General features: G+C 33.6%; 2 protein-coding genes across 2 annotated transcripts; one reads left to right on the top strand and one right to left on the bottom strand.

The window, feature by feature from the left end:
• Positions 1-11,796: 11,796 nt before the first annotated feature.
• On the bottom strand, positions 11,797-13,479 carry LOC139866369 (aspartic proteinase PCS1). The gene has a single exon (XM_071854600.1). It carries the CDS (start codon positions 13,357-13,359, stop codon positions 12,073-12,075), a length of 1,287 nt encoding a protein of 428 aa, XP_071710701.1. The 5' UTR covers positions 13,360-13,479; the 3' UTR covers positions 11,797-12,072.
• A 1,864-nt stretch (positions 13,480-15,343) lies between these two features.
• LOC139869206 (uncharacterized) lies at positions 15,344-16,753 on the top strand. Its single transcript, XM_071857526.1, has one exon. It carries the CDS (start codon positions 15,344-15,346, stop codon positions 16,751-16,753), a length of 1,410 nt encoding a protein of 469 aa, XP_071713627.1.
• Positions 16,754-19,839: the final 3,086 nt, after the last annotated feature.

Genomic DNA, 19,839 nt, shown 5'->3' with positions numbered 1-19,839 from the left:
ACCTGTTCGTAATACCATTTTCTCTCTCATCTCCAGAACATCTCGTCATGATCATATACTCTCTCAAATTCTGGATCTTATTCATCTGCTCGTCCGAACCGCCAATCATCCCGGTGTAGTAGAAGAAGTCAATGAGCTTCGCGCTCGGGTAGTGGCTTTGGAGAATACGGTACAAAGGTTACAAGCACCAGCAGCATCACCGGCATCAACAGTACCACCGACAACAACACCAATAGTACCATTACCACCACCAACAACATCCGCATTGCAAACCTCAACTTCACAATCTGTCCCACGAGCATCAACGTCATACGCACCGTAGTTACCAAGAAAATACCAGCAACAATAACCGATGAAGTATTAACTCATTTCCCCTGAAGAAATTTTATGTATATTTAATATATATGAATTTTGAAATCAAAATAAATCTTTTCGTACTAAGCTATTACGTATGAATCTTAACTAGTAGGTACTACTCGGTTAGTTCATATTACTAATATGCAATGATGTACATCCTTCCTTAACAACTTAACCATTGTTAACTACAATCCCTGTTTCAACTTAATGAATTCCATTTCATAATAAACCAAGTGTATTATTCAATTACATAATTGATTTTACATTTTCATTTTCGATGTACTCGAAACTTTCCAGAAAACATCATCTGTGCCTTGTAAGGTTCACAAAAATTCCACGAGTATCAACATCCTTCACCGAGAAATAAGAATAAATAATGAAGTATCGATTATATTAGTGAAATACTCCACAAAGATTATGTAATCTTTAATGTTTTAGAGATTAATCATTTCTAAGTCAAGCCGAAAATTAAATGAGCTTAATATGATATTAACTCATTAAATATGTGTTACATCTGAAGAAAATATACATACATATATTTTCATAAAGATGGTAATAAAAATTCTTTTGTACAAAGTATTAATTGTGAAATCTTTAACGGGTAGGTAATACCCGAGAAATATATAAGTTCGTAATTAATATGTTACACTATACATTCTTCAACTTTGATTCAAAAATTATTAACAATGCTCACAACAATATACAATCGTTTTCATACAAATTCAATTACATATTCTGATATTGACGGATCAGAATCCAAGTCATAACTCTGAACCGGTGACATCATTCTTAGATCTCTACATCTTTCAAAGCTATACTTTGACTTCAAAACGGTGAAAGATCCTTTAGCATTGTTATTACCGAAAATAATCTTGCAATTTCTTTTCAAAGTATCCAGTTTTATCACACTTCCAACCAGTCAACTTCGACTTTTCAGATTAGCCTTATTATAACCTTGATATATACGTTTTTATTACTGGGGAACCTTTCATGTTCCACCACATTAGCAGTAAATTTACCAAACAACTTCATTGATCTTTGACCTTCCGAAAAATCCTTGTACTCATTGAAACCGTATCATGTACTCATCCACATCTTGTAACGGCAATTGATATACCAACTATCGGGAATTAGCAATCAGTATTTTGAATCTCGCAGCATTTTCTACGACAACGGTTATATATAGATAACATCTATCTTCTAGACTTACATACTTCGAATGTGAAGTTTCTGAAAAACACCCCAAACTACGAAACTAGTTCTCCGAATTTTGGAAAAATGCTGATGAAGCAGCAAAAATTGTAAACGACTTTAACAGTTGAAAGTTTGATGATAAAGAGTAGTGTGTTAGAAAAGCACAGAAAAAGAGAATGTTTGGAACTGGAAAACGGGTTGAGCAAAGTATGAAGGAAGCTGTAGAAAAATCACAAGGACAAAATCTACCTTCAAAGAATCCAAATGATTCAGTGTCTGCTGAAACCATTAGTAAGAACCTTACTTCTTATTCTAAACTTTCACAGACAGATTTTCGGCATCATCCTCTGATATTAGAAATTCTAAGATATCATCGTATCTTTCATTATAAATATCCTCCATATTTCTGAAGATATTTTCATAACTATTCTTATCTGAAATCATTTATCTCTTCACACTATCTGTGTTACTTCATAAAAGAAACTATTATAGTTTCTAATTTCTGAAAATTTTGAAAAATGGATGTTTTTGAAGTAGTGTTGGAAATTGAAGCATGAGTTAGTATAATATAATGACACTTGATCAACGTGATTATATTACAGTAAGTCATGCTGAGTTTCTAATGGAACATGATAAAGGTTCACAGATCACACCCTCTTCATGAACCTTGTTACATAACTCTTTCATTCTATTTAATCTCTAAATATATCAAGAAAATACTTTTCTTGATGATTCGGTCTTTTCCAGATATTCTGGTAATTTGACAAGTCAGATTGTGCCATTACCGTTTCTTTCTTAGAACATTAACTATGTTCATTTCAAAATCCATACCTACGAATTTTGGACTATTATTCACTTGACTTAAAGTCGGGAAGAGAAAAAGAAATCATGAAGCTCCGAAATATAATGGAAAATATAAAGCCCAAAAACAATCCCGAAATTACAAACCGTGTATATCGATGCGTATAGCAATATAAAGACACGGGAGAATCAAAAACACTATAACCCCAAGGTAATAGTAGAAGAAAATAACCTCCTCTGGTGGTAGATGAAAAAGAAGAATGAAGGATACGATAGCCAAGAAAATATCAAGAATCAGAACTGGATTAAGCATTTTCACAATCTATTAAGAAGTATGAAATAAGAAAGAAGATTATAGGAGTGGTGAAAATAAATGAAACGGAAGAGGTCAATTTATAGAAAAATATCAGATATAGCAATCGAGGCAGATTACGCATTTAATCAAAGGAAATCCTAATTTCCTTAAATTCTGAAGAATCAAATCTTATTTAAATTATGAAGATTTTCTATTCCTTAAATTCCGGAAATCAATCGTTACTACATCAAGAGATAAGACGAATCTCTATTCTCCATTTCACTCTATTACGATAACTTCTCTCACACGCTTCGAGTAATCGGATTGTTTTATCCGTATTATTCAATGATGAAAAAAAATTCTATTTACCAACTCATATTCGTCATGAAAATATTTTTATTGTTAGCCATGACGACCTCACTCAAATTTCGGGACGAAATTTCTTTAACGGGTAGGTACTGTGACAACCCGGAAATTTTTGACCAAATTTAAACTTTATCTTTAAATGATTTAACGTTTCCGACACGATAAGCAAAGTCTGTAAAACCGAACCTCAAAATTTTTGAACTATTCAAGTACCCTTCGGTTGTTCTCAACGATTCGCGAACCATTATATGTAAATAGATACATATATATATATACTATAACTTGAAAACGTAACAAAGTTTTAATTGTTTAATACCGTACATTAAACTTATTGGTTTAAATATTTATTTGAATATATATGATAAGTTGGAATATTAATTGTATGAATAACTTGCGACGTATATTTAAAACGTGTTTATGAATGTTGAAAATATATATTAACTTGGTCATAAAACGATTTGTTATTATATATATATCAACAAATAGCGAGGCAATGATATATAGAAGCAAATGACCAAAATACTCGAAAGTTTATGATATACTTTGAGTGGTATAGTTTAGGGATAATTTAAGGCTATATTTTGACAAAGGTACGAGTCACAAAATGTAAAATACAAGTTTTCTCAGCGTACGAAAGGACATTTGAAAAACCGGAACCGGGACATAAGTCGAGTGATGACGTACGACTTATCGGAACAAAAATTACAAGTCAACTATGCATGTGAATTTAATATAATATATAATTAATTATATAAATTAAATATATTATATATATAATATAAAATTATGTCGACAAACAAGAAGTTAAAAATTTGTGAGCTGTCCCAAGGTGTCATGCGATCGCATGGCCTTGAAGCACAAATCCCATGCGATCGTATGGGGTACTTTTTCAGAAAAAGTTCTATAAATTGCTCGATTTTTGGCTTAGTTTTCACACATCATATATTACTCCGTATTTTATTATTATTATTATTATTATTATTATTATTATTATTATTATTATTATTATTATTATTATTATTATTAAGATTAATATTATTATTAATCTTATTATTATTAATATTATTAATTAGTATTATACATAAAATACTACGACGAGGTTATGAGCGTGTCACTTTCAAAATGGTTTTCAAGCGAGATAGAGCTAAGAAAATTATGGGTTATTGCCAAGGAGGTTATGGGTAATGTTCGGGGGTATATTTGTGAATCAAACCTAGTGTTTATCATCTCCGTTGCGTCTACGTACTTTCCTACAATATTTAATCTCAATATTGATACGTAAGCACTCATATTTTATCTTTTATATATTAATTGTGTATCCATGTCTACTGCTCGAGTATATATATTTATACATGCTTGTATGCTAAATTTCGTCGTTAAACAGTTTATGATGAATCACGAATTAAATATATATATTAATGGTAAAAGGTATATGATATGCATGTTTTTGGAAAGCTGGCGAAAAATTAATGACTTTTCATTTAGATATCGAATAGTTTCGATGAACGAATTAAAAGATATGATCAACTGAATTATGATTAACGTTAATTGAAATTGCTTTTGAATCTACAATTAAGATTTAAACAACTTGTTTACGAGATTGATAAATTGAATTTTTGAATATTACCAACCGAGTAAATGAATCCTTATATAAGGTATGTCTCATTTTGTTAAACAACTGTCAAAATTGACTTTTTGAAACGACTTTGGATAACTTTTGTATGTCGATCTCGAGCATTAGGATTGTGATACACTATGACCTGACCTAGCTTGATAGACAATTATTGACCAACATATGTTCTCTAGGTTGAGATCTACGGTTATTTGGTATTCCAAGTTTCGGTCACATTTCGGTGAACGACTTTATGTACTGCTAAGGTGAGTTTCATATGATCCCTTTTACTCTCTACATTTTTGGGCTGAGAATACATGCAAATGCTTTATTAACCGATATACAATATTTATATGGGTGAGTTTCATTGCTCCCTTTTTAATTGCTTTTACAATATATATTTTTAGGCTGAGAATACATGCAATTTATTTTAAACGCAATGGATACAAGTACATACTTAATTCTACACTGAGTTTGAACCGAAAATCCCTTAGCTTTGGTAACTAGTAGCTGCCAGTACGTAGGATATGGACTGGTGGGCGCGAATAACAGTATATGGATCCATAGGGCTTGACATCCCCGTCCGAGCTAGAGCGCTAGCCTTTTAACGGACGTGTGTTATTTGAATTTAGGACACGTTGGTTTGCGTGTATTAAAACGAATGGGGTATTTATCATTATAATGTTAAAGCTTAGTTACCAGGGTGCTCTGTTACGTAGAATCTATTGATAAATGTTTCTGGATGAAACAACTGAAATCTTGTGATCCACTTTTATATACAGATTACGCGAAACACTAAAACTATGAACTCACCAACCTTTGTGTTGACACTTGTTAGCATGTTTATTCTCAGGTTTCTAGAAGTCTTCCGCTGTTTGCTTATATGTGATACAAGCTATGTGCATGGAGGCATACATGCTTTATTCAAGAAAACTTTGCATTCACAAAATCATCACCGTGTATCTTATTTTGACTTCATTATCAACAGATGTATTATGGTAAACTATTATTTATGGTGATTGTCTATATGTAGAAATCATCAAACATTGAAAACCTTAGAAATTGATATTCATTTATTGTGTACCTTTTGAAAAGAATGCAATGTTTACAAAACGTATCATATAGAGGTCAAATACCTCGCAATGAAATCAATGAATGACGTGTTCGTCCATATGGATTTGGAGCGATCGTCATAAATGTTGTAACAAAAAAAAATTTGAAATGGGTTTCGAGTTGAGTAACTTGTTCTAATACGGAGACGGTTATAGATTGTTCGAAACATAAATAAAAAGGAAATAAGGGTGACGAGTTGGTGGTGGGTTTATAGTTGTTAGTAAACGGAAACAAATATATATATATATATATATATATATATATATATATATATATATATATATATATATATATATATATATATATATATATATATATATATGAGGTAGTGATGACTCGAATGCTTGGTTGGTTTGATTTGAAAACGGAAAGGCAAGGTGTTTTTGAGGTGGTTGAATGGTGGTTCTCCGGTGGTCGAAGATGTTTTGAGTTTCAAAGGTGGTGAACGGTTGTGGATGGTTGTCGATCAAAACAAGTAACAAGGTGGTGTTTGTTCAACTAGTATGCAACTGAAATAATTTAAATGGGTTTATGATGGTCATTTGTTTTGTGTTGAAGTCCAACGAGCAACAATCAAGGAAAACGAAATTTGGATTTTTGTTTGATAAAGGTGATGATATGGTTGAGTTGTGAGGATGTTATTCTTTGAAGATGGTAGCAACAACACTGAAGTGGGTTTGTGTTGTGGTGGTTTTCGAATATAAACAACTAGTAGCGTTTATTATCAAGGTGATGGTTTGGGTTGTACAAAAGTGATGAAGGTTATTGGGTTTTAACTGAGTATCAATTATAAATGGTTGTTGGTCGATAGACTCAAAGAGGAAAAGGAAGTGATTGAGATGGTGAATTGATCTTTTTCTGTGTATGTGATATGTGCATATGCATATATATATATATATATATATATATATATATATATATATATATATATATATATATATATATATATATATATATATATATATATATATATATATATATATAAAACTTTCAAGATGCAGACAATAATAATATATTATAAATATACAATGAATTCAACTTTAGAAACATTATTTGATTCACATTTTCACTCGTGAGAAATGGTTGGAAAATATCCTACCGACAGTTTTCACAGACTGTGTATCGTGCACTATTTGAAATTAGGGGCGGATAAAAGTGTTCAGAAAAATCCCATATTTTTAAATTAACTATATTTATTTATTTTGGTCATTATGGTATAAAATTCGATCATTAATTATTAAATAAATTTTACATTAATTATTCACTCCCAACCCAAGTAAAATATAAAAAGATTTTAAAATTTATCAAATAACTTTTAAATGTATTATTAATAAGCTTATAATTTATAAAACTCATTTTTTTTGAATCACCGTTTATTTTAAAATCATATAAGTTTGAATTTTACTTAATATCAATCGGAACATCAAACGAGTATTATAATCATTTAATATTTATTTTTAATATAATTTATTTATATATAGATATGTTTTAAATAATAATTATTATAATATCCTATTTTTATTTTATTTTACATAACAACATATAATATTTCAAATTATAATTCCAATTACCATGTATATATATACACACACATATCTATTTATAAATAGTTGTTCGTGAATCGTCGGGAATGGTCGAAGGTCAATTGAATATATGAAATAGTTCAAAATTTTTGAGACTCAACATTACATACATTGCTTATCGCGTCGAAACCGTATAAAGATTAAGTTTAAATTTGGTCGAAAATTTCCGGATCGTCACAACGAACCCACTAAAATAATTAACACACTTGAAACAAAAAGAAGGAAATTTTTTTGGGACGGGGCGGAAGCGGATAATAAAATAAACTGGATTAAATGGGAACATATCCTCTTACCTTATGAAAAAGGCAGGTTAAACATCGGGTCCTTAATTAGTAAAAACATATCTCTACTTTGCAAATGGTGGTGGAGATTTTTTAATGAAAAAAAACACGTTTTGGGTTAAAATCATATCGAGCATTTACGGGGAGGGGGGTGGGTTTCTACTAACGTTTTATCTAGAAATGTTGCAGGTCGCACAATTTGGAACGAAATCATCAAAGCAGGGAAATCCGTGGACAGCTACGGATTAACATAATTAACAGAACTAAATCACCTTGTAGCATCCATCAGTCTCTCCGATAAGCCTGATACCTGGAAATGGAATTTAGATCAATCCGGCATGTTTACTACAAAAGCTTTAGCCACAATTTTAGACAACCTAAAACTTGATACACCATCCTCCGCCATTAAGACACCAAGGAATAAACTCTTACCCCAAAAAATTAACATCTTCATTTGGAGAGTTCTATACGGAAGAATTCCGACGCGTGTAGAACTCGACAAAAGAGGCGTTGATCTCGACTTCATTCTCTGCCCACTATGCAACCTACACATAGAGTCTATTGAACACATATTATTCCAATGCACGATATCATCAAAAGTCTGGGAATCAATTCTACAATGGTGAAACCTCCCCGTCGACACCTTCACCAATTTTCGTGACATAATCTTAAGTGATCAGTCCTTCACCACATCACAAAATGGTACTAACATCTGGCAAGCCATTAAATGGGCATCCACTTACATTATCTGGAAATATCGGAATCTCAAGGTCTTCGGTAAAAAAGAATGGTGTGTTGCCACAATCCTATCCGAAATCCAAACACAGTCATTCACATGGATATCCAAAAGACACAAAAAATCAATAGTTATGTGGCATCAATGGCTAGTCAATCCCGTCTTCTACATCTCCTCAAATCATCAGAGATCCGGCATTGGTTAATTGTAACAAAGTCCTATTCGTCAGAGCATTCATGGCTTGGATGTCCATTTTCACTTGGTTAAATGGGGAGTGTCAGCCGACTTTGTCATCGCAAGTGCGGTACTGTCTGGTTGCCTCTTCCCAGCTTGATGTCTCAAGTTCCGTGGTGTCTATGGCCTCCTTGCTCATGAATATGTACATTTTCCATATTCGGTCTCATTAAATTGTATAGTTTATAGGGCTTTGTAACTCTCCGATATATTAATAAAACTTTTTGCTTGCTTTTCAAAAAAAAAAAAAACATTTGTAAAAAGTTGCTTAACATATACGGAGTATATGAAATAAAAACATAGAGAACACATGATCTAAACTAGACCATTTTGGCCACGGCTATATCTAGGCAAATACTGGTACAATATTGCTAGCTATTTTGTACTTGTTATCTTATTGAGAAAAAAATAAATAAATCAACCATACAAAACAGTTGATTAGGTAAACTTCTAATTTAAAGTTGGTAGAACGCGGTTTATGGGCTGGAGGTTTTTGGCGCTACTATGTTTGTACTACCACTCTACAAGACAACAGCCTGTCTTCCATAAGTCAACCTTGATTTTTTTCAAACATCGATTTGATTAATTATGATTTTAATATGTACTGTAGTTATCTTTATCTCATTAAATTTTTCTTCGAATAGTAAAGAATAATAATAATTAGTAAATTTTAAACATAAATATACAGATGGTAGGGGCTGTAAGAAGGGTCACAAAGCGAGTCATATAAATTGAATATGTAAATCCATACGTATGTTAATTTTATATTTACATATTTACAATATTATTATCGTTCTTTATAAGTTTCTATATTAAGGGAAATCGAGGAGGTAAAATTCAAGATCATGGGTGGCTCGAAACCACGAGTTTTGGCTAATATTGGTCTCCTAGTAACAATATCTTCTTATTTATAGAACGAAAACAAAATTGCGTTTTATAGGTGCACGTGTATCGAAGAAATACTATTCACGTTTCGATTTAATTTTTGTAAAAATTAAGTTTACGTAATTTATATGTTCGCCATCATTGTTTATAGTAGCGACCATGTGCAATTCAGTTTCATAGTGTGTGTGATTTGTTACAGTATGTTTCTACCCAGAGATTGTTAAAATTGAAAAAATATCCCTTTTAAACATTAAAACATTTTATAGAAAATGTTTACAAAATTAACTTTTCAAGCCTTTCCCCCCATACAGTAGGAGTCATGTTTTAATTGAAAGAAATGACACTTTTCAAATGGTACTTAAAAAGTTACAGTAATAATGATGTGGGTAACACATTCCAACCTTGGATCATGTTCTCGGAACCTAGTCACATCCTAATAACACTGTTTCTATATTCTACACTATTTTTACTGCATCTCTTATAAAAAATTTTATTTGGACATTAGCTTGGGATCACACGCGTTCATCTCCCGTAGTTGTATAACTCACCCAACTACTTTTCTTGCAGGAACCCGAACCAATCCGAAGACATTGCCAGTAAAACCCCTAATATGAGTAAATATACCTATGTGGATGTAATAAAAATACCTGTGCCTTGAACGCGTAAAAAGTAACTTGATCCAACCGTATAAAAATATGAAATTATCTTGCACGCACGTGTTATAGACACCGTGCGGAGTTTAGGTCGTGCTCATAGAGTGTTAATGAAAGGTCCGAGGGTTTCTTTCTTATCCTTCTTTGCCCGTGTGTCCATATATCCTTGTGGTTAGTGGAGAACAGCCATCAGACCGGATTTGTCATAAAATTGAGATTCTTTCGTTTTCTTCCTTATCAGAGAGGGGAGCGGGGCTTCTTTTTGAAAAAGGGGGAGTGAGGGTTGGGGAACCTGTGGCTGGATTGAATCCTTCGCGATGTAAATCCGTACATCATATTACAAATTATACAATATATAATGTTAAGATTATAAAACCCAATAAGACGAGTGATTTAAATCAATCACTCACTCACAAACGATAGACGAGATTGCTAAAGCATACGAACGAACACAAAGGACTGAACGAGGACTCCAAATCAAGTTCCAATTTTGCTTGTAGCCTGACTGATTTTCGCGGTCGGGATCTCCTTATCGCGGTCGCGAGGCACACTTATTAGGAACTCCAAATCAAATTCGACTTTTGATTGCATCTTCGTTTTCTTGTTTAATTCGAACTTCGCACTCAACATATAATAATCAGGGTACTTGTTACGGGGCACTATTTCATAATAGCCTTGCCCACGACATTAATGTGATTTTATTAAAGTTTGTCATATCATATATGATGGTCTTACACTCTTACTCATGACATGTATATATCGACTATAATGTTGGAGGTGAACGATCTTACATACCACGTTTTATTCTATTTAAAATGAAAAGATCATATGTTCGTGAGGCTGAACCCTTACGACTAAACTTTAAAAGTTATGGTGCATAAAAATACAACAGCGGTGTTGTCGTTTAAAGGATTTTCGATCTTTGCTATTAACACGTCATAAAGCTTATTGTATCGTGTTCACGCTAATCGGAGTGTGATTACTTTTATTCAGACATATGTGTTATAAACTGGTTATTAATTTGATCGTTTTCACCCTTTTTCCTTGCATTCAAAAATATGTTGTTTGTATGATCACTTTAGCCCAACAACTTGTCGTACGTATAAGTTCGTTTGTGCCTTAGTACTTCAAAATCAATTGGTGATAAAAGAGGTTTCCCTTATTAACCGATTATCTTTAACAATCTCCTCATTGGTGGATTTATCCGCACCACACTTGTAACATTTAGCTCTCCTGGACACGTTCAACACCATCTTGACTTTTCTGAACCTCGACCTCTTTCCCGGTCAACCGTAGCTCTGATACCACTTGTGTGATCACTTTAGCTCAACATGTTGTACATATAAGTTAATGAGTTCTTAATACTCTAAAACTAATTGAGAATAGAGGGAGGTTCCCTAAACTTATATACACATTCGTTTCTTTCAATTTTTTACGTGGTACACTTTATTTACCGATTTGATAGTTCATGAGATTCAAACTTGATACCTCTTCTAAGCACCAAGTTATTTTGAGATATAACGTTTATGACAGGATATTTGTATAAAAATAACAAAACAAAATATAAGAACCCCTTGCTCAAGAGAACAAATTTTGGAATATTTGCATTCATCCCGCCCCTGTTAAAATATAATTTCGATGCTACCAACATATTGATTATGGGCTATCACTAATTAAAATATACTGTATCTTTTGTACATATGCCATGTTGATCATTATTATAACAAATCTGACACTCTATTACTAGAACTCTGACAATAAATATTCATTCTAGACTCGATTTTAAATGCATTATATAAAAAATTAGGCTACTTTTGAACCAGGTATGTCCATTATGCTGCAATTTACATTTACAATCCAAACAAAATAAAGCACTTCAAATCTCAAATGAATCTAAACACACGTGAATATTTAGCAACCTTTCTACATTTTTTTACATGAGTCAAATAGTTGACCCATCACTTAAAGGCCAATTCCAAGCTTTTGACTAGCTAGATCACACCTAACCTCCGCCAACCCGACCCGAGAATTTGCAATATCAAATTCCATCCACATGTTTTCTTGATGGTGATGTCCGATAACATATGCCTCAATCCCTAAAAGATCCGAATTCCCAAATGTGAAACAATGTATTTGATCATTTCCTTTAATCAAACCGGGTACTTGAACCAATAACCTCTCACCCGTAATACTCATTTCCGCACCCCTAAACATCATCGTTACACTAGGTAAAACGGGCAGCCCGGCCCGGCTCCTATCAACACGGTAACAAAGGTCCATAGCCCCTTGATATACAAAATCCGGGTCCTCATAAACCCGTAACAACGATCTTGTTTGTTTTAAAAATTCGTTTTTTAAAGCGATATAAACCGGCCCAAGAAGGAAAGTAAACTGTGTACCCGAATCAACCATGGTTTGACCCGCCCCAGTATGATCCGGTACATATACCGATTTGGGCAAACCTAAAATTGACGTGCCAACTTTGATACCTTCAAGTTGAACCGTATAAGCAACCCGGTCAAAATACGGTAATGGTCTCGACATATTAACTAACGGCGTGTAACTTAACGGTTTAAGCCACGATATCTTAACGTCTCCGAATAATAAAACCCCGGTCGAGTCCCGGCTCGATATACAATAAGAAAACTTCGAGTAACCCATTTGAGAAACAAAAGATAACGAACCCCGGTTCATACCCAATAACCCGGTTGTCTTAGAATCCTCATCTTGGTTGGAACTCGACCCGGTATCCATACACCCGAATACGATTCCGGGTAGTTCCGAATTCGTGAACCGAAAAGTATCATAAGCAAGATTCCCTTCAACTGAAGTGGCATCCACATAGGAAACAATAGCATGGCAAAGTTTTCTCGAGTCACAAGAAACGGGTACGGTAAAATCCCGGGTTCGGGTGCTGCAAGTTGGTGAAGTGCAAGGAACAGGGGTGTAAGATTTTGAACGTAATGGGTCATACCATAATGGTGTGGTGGGTGATTTTTTACACCGGAGCCATGTCAGCTCACTGCCGGTGTCAAGAACCATGGTGACTTGCTGCGGCGGCGACCCGACAGAAAGTGAGACCGTTAGTGAAACGTTGTGGTGGAAAGATAGCTTGTTGGTTGGTTTTTGATCATACCCAGTTGGTAAAGATTTGATCTTTAATGGCAAGATTAGATTTTTATCAGAAATTGAATAACTTGAAGTAAAAAGTAATGAATAAAGTATAAAAAAGAGAGAAACAGAGGCCATAGAAACAGGGGAAAAACAGAGAGACAGAATAATTATGTGTTATATATGTAGTACTATACTATGTTTTTGTGGGTTTGTTCTACTATTTCACATAGAGCATGTGTGTGAGTGAAGAGAGGATGTAGGGTTTAAGAGATTTATAGTGAAAAAGCGTACGTGTGTTATGAATTTATGATGATGATGATTACATGATTATGGAGTTTCTAAGAGGGGCCCTACTTAATTTCTGTATCTTTTTTTCCCTGCCGTCGTGTTTGGAATCTTGGTCCACATTCTCTAAAATTTTAACATTTCAACCATCCTAAATTGATACGGAAATATAATAATAGTATTTATATTTATTTTCTTATTCTTATTTTTGGTGTTAATGTATTGCCATTTTTCTAATTTTGTTTCCTCAATACTTTATTTACAAAAAAACAAAGTTTAATAATGACATTTTTTAGAAGTACCTATTTTTTAAAAATAATTTAATTGGAGATGAACGAGGTATCTATAGTTTCTATTAAAATCTTATAATGATGATACCATTATTAAGGTAATTCCTTTGTTAAAAAAATAAAAAAGAAAAGAAAAAAATCTAAGGATGGTAGGTGATGTCATTAATCTAAATAATTTTGAATTAAAATTAAATGTTATTAATTAATTATTATTATAACTCTTATTAATAATTATTTTAATTATTAAAATTAAATTATTTTAAATTATTTTAATTAATTATTTTGAATTAAGTACGAGACGGTATAAAAGCTAGGCAAAAGGAAACCAATTCTAAATTTATATTTTAATTTACACTTTTAAGATAAAATAACAACCAATATTATCTCTTATCATTGGATGTGGATTGTTTAATATGTATTTTAGGTGTTTGATGAAATGTTCAGCTAACGAGTTTTTTAGTCGGACACTGTGGTTTCACGTGTCATTAAACTAAATGACTTTAACATTTAAGTTCACTTAATACCTAAAACATATCATTAAACTGATTTGTTTAAACAAATCCGTGATTCCACTGGTAATTTCACTAGTTATTCAATTATTTTTATTTAATCAAAGTATAGTTATATTATAAAAAATATTATATTATTTTATTCTTTATTTATTACTTTCATTAATTTATTTCTTGAATATTTTCAATTCATATTTATATTGATTGAGATTGATTGAATACAAAAGGTAGAGTGATACGGAGTATTTATTATTAGTAATTATCTTAAATATAAAAAATTAATTGAAAGATGTATTTTTTTTAATATAATCGGAACAGACAGGGTATTAAAAACTACTAACAACTTACCTAGCGAATATTAAGTAGCTTTTGAAAATATGGTCCATGTAGTCAAGTTTGTTTTGTATAAGTTTTTCTCGACCTTCCAAGAAAATAATGTAAATAAGTATTCTCTGGTTGGTTTATATGATAGAGATGAGACTTGTCATGTTTTCAAATCGCTTTCGTAGTTGACTTTTGTTGGGTGTTTTGATTAGGGTTCGGTAATTCAAGTAGATAGCTAGTAATTTAGAGTTTTCAATGGGGTCGATGTCAATAAGGACTATTAGTTAACGAGGTCGTTTTCAAATTGATGGTTTATATGTGACATTGGATAAACCACATCTTACTTTTAAATTTGATTATAACTATAACAACAAGAAGGTCAACAATAAAATCAACTGCAAGTTAAAGGACTAATTCTGTCATTTCTTGTTGTTTAGGGACTGCAGTGTAACTTATGTAATTGAATTAGTTTTAGACGGTTAACTTCTGTTAGGGCTAGAGATGATAAATTAGGACTTGTAAGCACAATTCTGAATCAATCAATTTGTTCAATGAAATTTCAATTAATTTCTCTCTTGTGTTCATCTTGATCTTGCTAAACTTCTCATGGTATCAGAGCGATCGAGTTTAGCTTGATTCTTTTTAATTTGATTTCTGGTTGTGTAAATCATTTCAATTTGATTTCGTTCAATTTCTTGCTTCCGCGGAGCTATGGATCCAGCTGTGTTTCGAAATCCTCCGTTTCTTCATCCATCGGACGGTCCAGGTTCATTATCTGTACAAGAGAAGCTTATTGGATCTCAAAATTACAGATCATGTAGACGTTCAATTAAAATCGCATTATCCACGAATCATAAGCTTGGATTTGTGACTGGAACTGTTGTTAGATCTGCAGATGATCCTGTGAAAGCTGAACACTGGGACACCTGCAACAACATGGTGATTAGTTGGATCATGAATTCTGTTAGTGATTCAATTGTCAAGTCTATCATGTTCATTGGGACTGCATCTGAAATATGGAAGCAATTGGAGAAGAGGTTTGCTCTAAGCAATGGATCTAGAAAGTACAAGTTACACAAAGAAGTTTACTCATGTGAGCAACAAGGATCTGCTGTAATTGATTTCTACACTAAGATGAAGTGTATTTGGGAAGAGATTGATTCTATGAGTGATCTTCCTAGAATTGCTGATGTGACACCTGAAATTGCTGCTTTCATGATTGCTGTTAACCTTCAGAAAGAAGAACAACATCTTTTTCAGTTTCTCAATGGTCTGGATGATCAGTACAGTGCTTTAAGAAGTCAATTGTTAATGCTAAATCCACTACCTAGTGTTGAGGTTGCTTGTTCTATGCTTCAACAAGAAGAATCTCAAAGGGAAATGTTTACATCTGTTGAGTCAACTGCTTTGTATAGTAAGTCAAATACAAAGGATAAATGTGAGCTTTGTGGTAACAAGGGGCACTCTCCAGATAAGTGTTGGGAGAAAATTGGTTATCCTCCATGGCATTACAAGAGTAGGTTGGCTTTTAAACAAGTTAATCAAAGGACTAAGACTGTAATTGTGAATGCTAATAAAAGGACTACTACTGCTGTAACTGTTAAAGGAAACAATGTCATCTTTACTTCAGAACAATTTGAACAGCTTTTGAAGTGCTTGCCTCAAATGACTCATACAGATGTGCAGGGCACAGTGGCTGGTTTTGATGATGAATTGGATCATCACTTTGCAGCAGGTATAATCATTAAGTCATCTATTGATAGTAAATGGATACTTGATACAGGTGCCACAGATCATATGACACCTAGTAGTGATGAGCTAGTTGAGTCCAAGTCATTATTACTAAAATCACATATTAGGTTACCAAATGGTAATACTTCAGTGATTACTCAAATTGGTAAAGTGAAACTAGGAAATCAAATGGAGTTAAATGATGTACTTGTTGTGCCATTATTTAAGTTCAGTCTTCTATCTGTTCCTAAGTTGACTAAAGATAAGCCAGTTGTGGTTATCTTTTATTCAAAATTCTGTGTGATACATGACTTGAAAACTAAGACGGTGATAGGACTGGCTGAAAGGCATGAAGATCTCTATTATCTAGTGAATGTTCCACTTCATTAGGTACATCAGAGATTAGTTGACATCATGGCAGCTTCTGTTTCAAATACTTGTTTGTTTTCAATAAAGGAGGGATATAGTGTTAATTCTAGTAAGCTTGTAATGTCTTACAGTCTATGGCATCATAGATTAGGACATGTATCTGATACAAAGCTGAAATACATTCCTTCTGTTTCTTCAAAATTGATTAATGAAAATCAAGCTGTTTGTGTATCTTGTCCAATGGCTAAATTTACTAAGATACCCTATCAACTTAGTGATTCTCATTGTGATGGAATATTTGATATGATTCATATGGATATTTGGGGGCCATATAAAGTACCTACACAAGGCAGATATAGGTATTTTATTACTATAGTTGATGATTGTAGTAGAGTCACTTGGATTTACTTGCTTGTCAACAAAAGTGACTGTTTTGAAAGGTTTAAAATGTTCTTAAAGTTTGTGAGTACACAGTTTAATAAAACTGTTAAGATTGTCAGATCTGACAATGCTTTAGAATTCATAAGAGGACAACTTAGAAGTTATTTGTCAAAAGAAGGGATTGTGCAGCAAACATCTTGTCCTAATAGGCCTCAACAAAATGGTAGGGTTGAAAGAAAGCATAGGCATATCTTAGATATTGCTAGGGCTATTAGATTTCAGTCAAGTCTTCCATTACAATTTTGGGGTGATTGTGTGATGACAGCTGTTTACTTGATCAATAGAATACCTTCATCTGTTTTACAAAACAAAACTCCCTATGAAATACTTCTCAATAAAGTTCCAACTTATGATCATTTGAGAGTATTTGGTTGTTTAGCAATTGCAAGTAATCCTTCAAGAAACATTGGCAAATTCAGTGAAAGAGGTGTTCCTTGTGTATTTCTTGGATATCCAGCACATCAAAAAGGATATAAATTGTACAACTTGTTAACTAAAAGTACATTTATATCCAGAGATGTACTTTTTTATGAACATGAAACACCCTGTTTTTCTAAACATGACGCTTGTGGCATCATACGGAGTTCAAGAATGAGTAATTGATAGTTTGGATGTAATGAATTGACCACGTTTAACTTTGGGATGTTTTAAAAGTGAAATTGGAGTACATAAGGTAAACTGTCGAGTTCGGAGGGGGTATATCGTGTCCTGGTGTGTCGCGATCCGTGACAGATAGGGTCAAAACGTGACAACTTCTGAAACTTGATTTCTGTTCTTTTATCGCGTTTTAAACAGGGATGTCGCGTATTGGTATCGCGAAACGCGACATAGTGCCACAAAACGCGACAAAAGTCGCTGTAATGACATTTTTAACCCATTTTAATGGAATCTTTTGGGGGTGTTTTGAAAAATTCACATATGGCCGATTCTAGAGCCATAAGACTGATTCAAGGCTTATCTTATCCCCATTTTCACACACCAACATTCTCACCTTCAAACCCTAGAGAGAGAGGAGAGAGTTTAGAGAGAGAGAGAGAGAGAGCTCCATTTGGAGAAGAAGAAGCGTGTTTCAGGTCAAACCTCAAGTATTAAATTTGTTCTACTTGTCAACGGCATCATTTTGGCGGTATTAGTAAGTTCTAACTCCGAGTTTCATTGTTTGATTTGAGATTCAATGTTAGGGTTTTGAGCTTGTTAGTTGTAAAACCCGTTTAGATGATGAAGTGGGTTTATGGAAACGTGTCATTGTTGATACTTGGCGGGTTTTAGGTTGGTTAATGATTTAGCCATGATTAGGGCTTTAATTTGAGTATAACCACTATGATTAGTGATTATGTTGTTGAAAGAACCCAAATGGGTGTTGTTGGAAACTTGACTTTTGAATTGGGTCAAAATAAGTGTTGTAAGTTGATTTTGGAGAAGACAAGTGTTTAAAGCTTGTGGTTTATTTAAGTTGGTGTTGTTGGAACCATTTTCACTAGTGTTAGTGATTATGGAAGCGTTGAAACTATTTTGGGTGTTTTGGTTGACTAATTTTGAAATGGGTCAAAATTAGGGTTAATGTGTCAATTTGGGCAAGGTAAGTGTTTAACACTTATGATTGGGTTTAATTGGTGTATTAGGACCATTCTCACTTGTGTTAGTGATTATTGGTTAGTTTGGACGCGGTTTGTGCTTGGAAGTCCATTTGGGTAGAAATTGCACTAAGTGTCAATTTGGGTTGATTTGTAAATCCACCCTAATTGTGTTACTTGTTATGTGATGAATGGAATAGGTACTTTCCATTGGCGATTGCGGATTTTGGTTTGACATCCATCAAGACTTCAAGGTGAGTGTTAATATACTATGTGCATATGTATGTATAGGATGGGTGCGGGTCGAGTGAAGTGATTTTCGGCTATAGAGCTCACTTCACATGTAGGTGGATTTGATGGACTTGTGTATGGGTCCAATTGGCACGGTTGTGCATTTTAGTTGACCACCTTTTATCGAGGTGCACACTTTGTGTGTACGTTATCACATGGGCTTGTGATGTAGATGTGTATAATCCCGATGGCGTGGGATTGGTATTTGAGATGCGGTTGAGTAACCCCGATGATGTAGATTTTATAATCCCGATGGCGTGGGTTTTGATTTGGGAGGTGAATCACGTGTGGTGCGGATTCACGATGACGCGTGTAGTTTCGGTCATCTTATTGAGGTAGTGGTCACGTGTGGTGCGGATTCACTAAGGCTCATGTAGTTTCGGCCAACCTCGATGTTGTGATGGTAATGAAGATAGTAGTCTCGTGTGGTGCGGATTTACTAAGGCTCGTGTAATTCGGCCAATCTTCATCTTGGTAGTTGGTATTTGGCTTTTGGTATTGGGTTAAGGGGTTAACCTTGGGCAGTTCACCCCTTGTTATGTATATATTAATGTATTGTTGTGATGCAGCTAACCCTCCGGGCGTAGCTTAATGGAGTTGTACATACTATCGTTGGTGTACTTATATTGTTGATGTTATTAGCTTGTTGTATAGTGATCGTATGGTATGCTTAGATTAGCTTGCCTTTATGCTTGGATGCTCCGGTATGTGCTATTTGATTATTATTGTGTGGCGTGTCCATTTTTTGCATATATATGGATGTAGTATACTTTCACTCACTAAGCGTTAGCTTACCATCTC

The sequence above is a fragment of the Rutidosis leptorrhynchoides genome, chromosome 9 (genome assembly GCF_046630445.1).
Source record: "Rutidosis leptorrhynchoides isolate AG116_Rl617_1_P2 chromosome 9, CSIRO_AGI_Rlap_v1, whole genome shotgun sequence".
Taxonomy (NCBI): Eukaryota; Viridiplantae; Streptophyta; class Magnoliopsida; order Asterales; family Asteraceae; genus Rutidosis; species Rutidosis leptorrhynchoides.
Note: the sequence above shows the minus strand (reverse complement) of the source record. Positions and strands in the feature narration are given on the sequence as shown.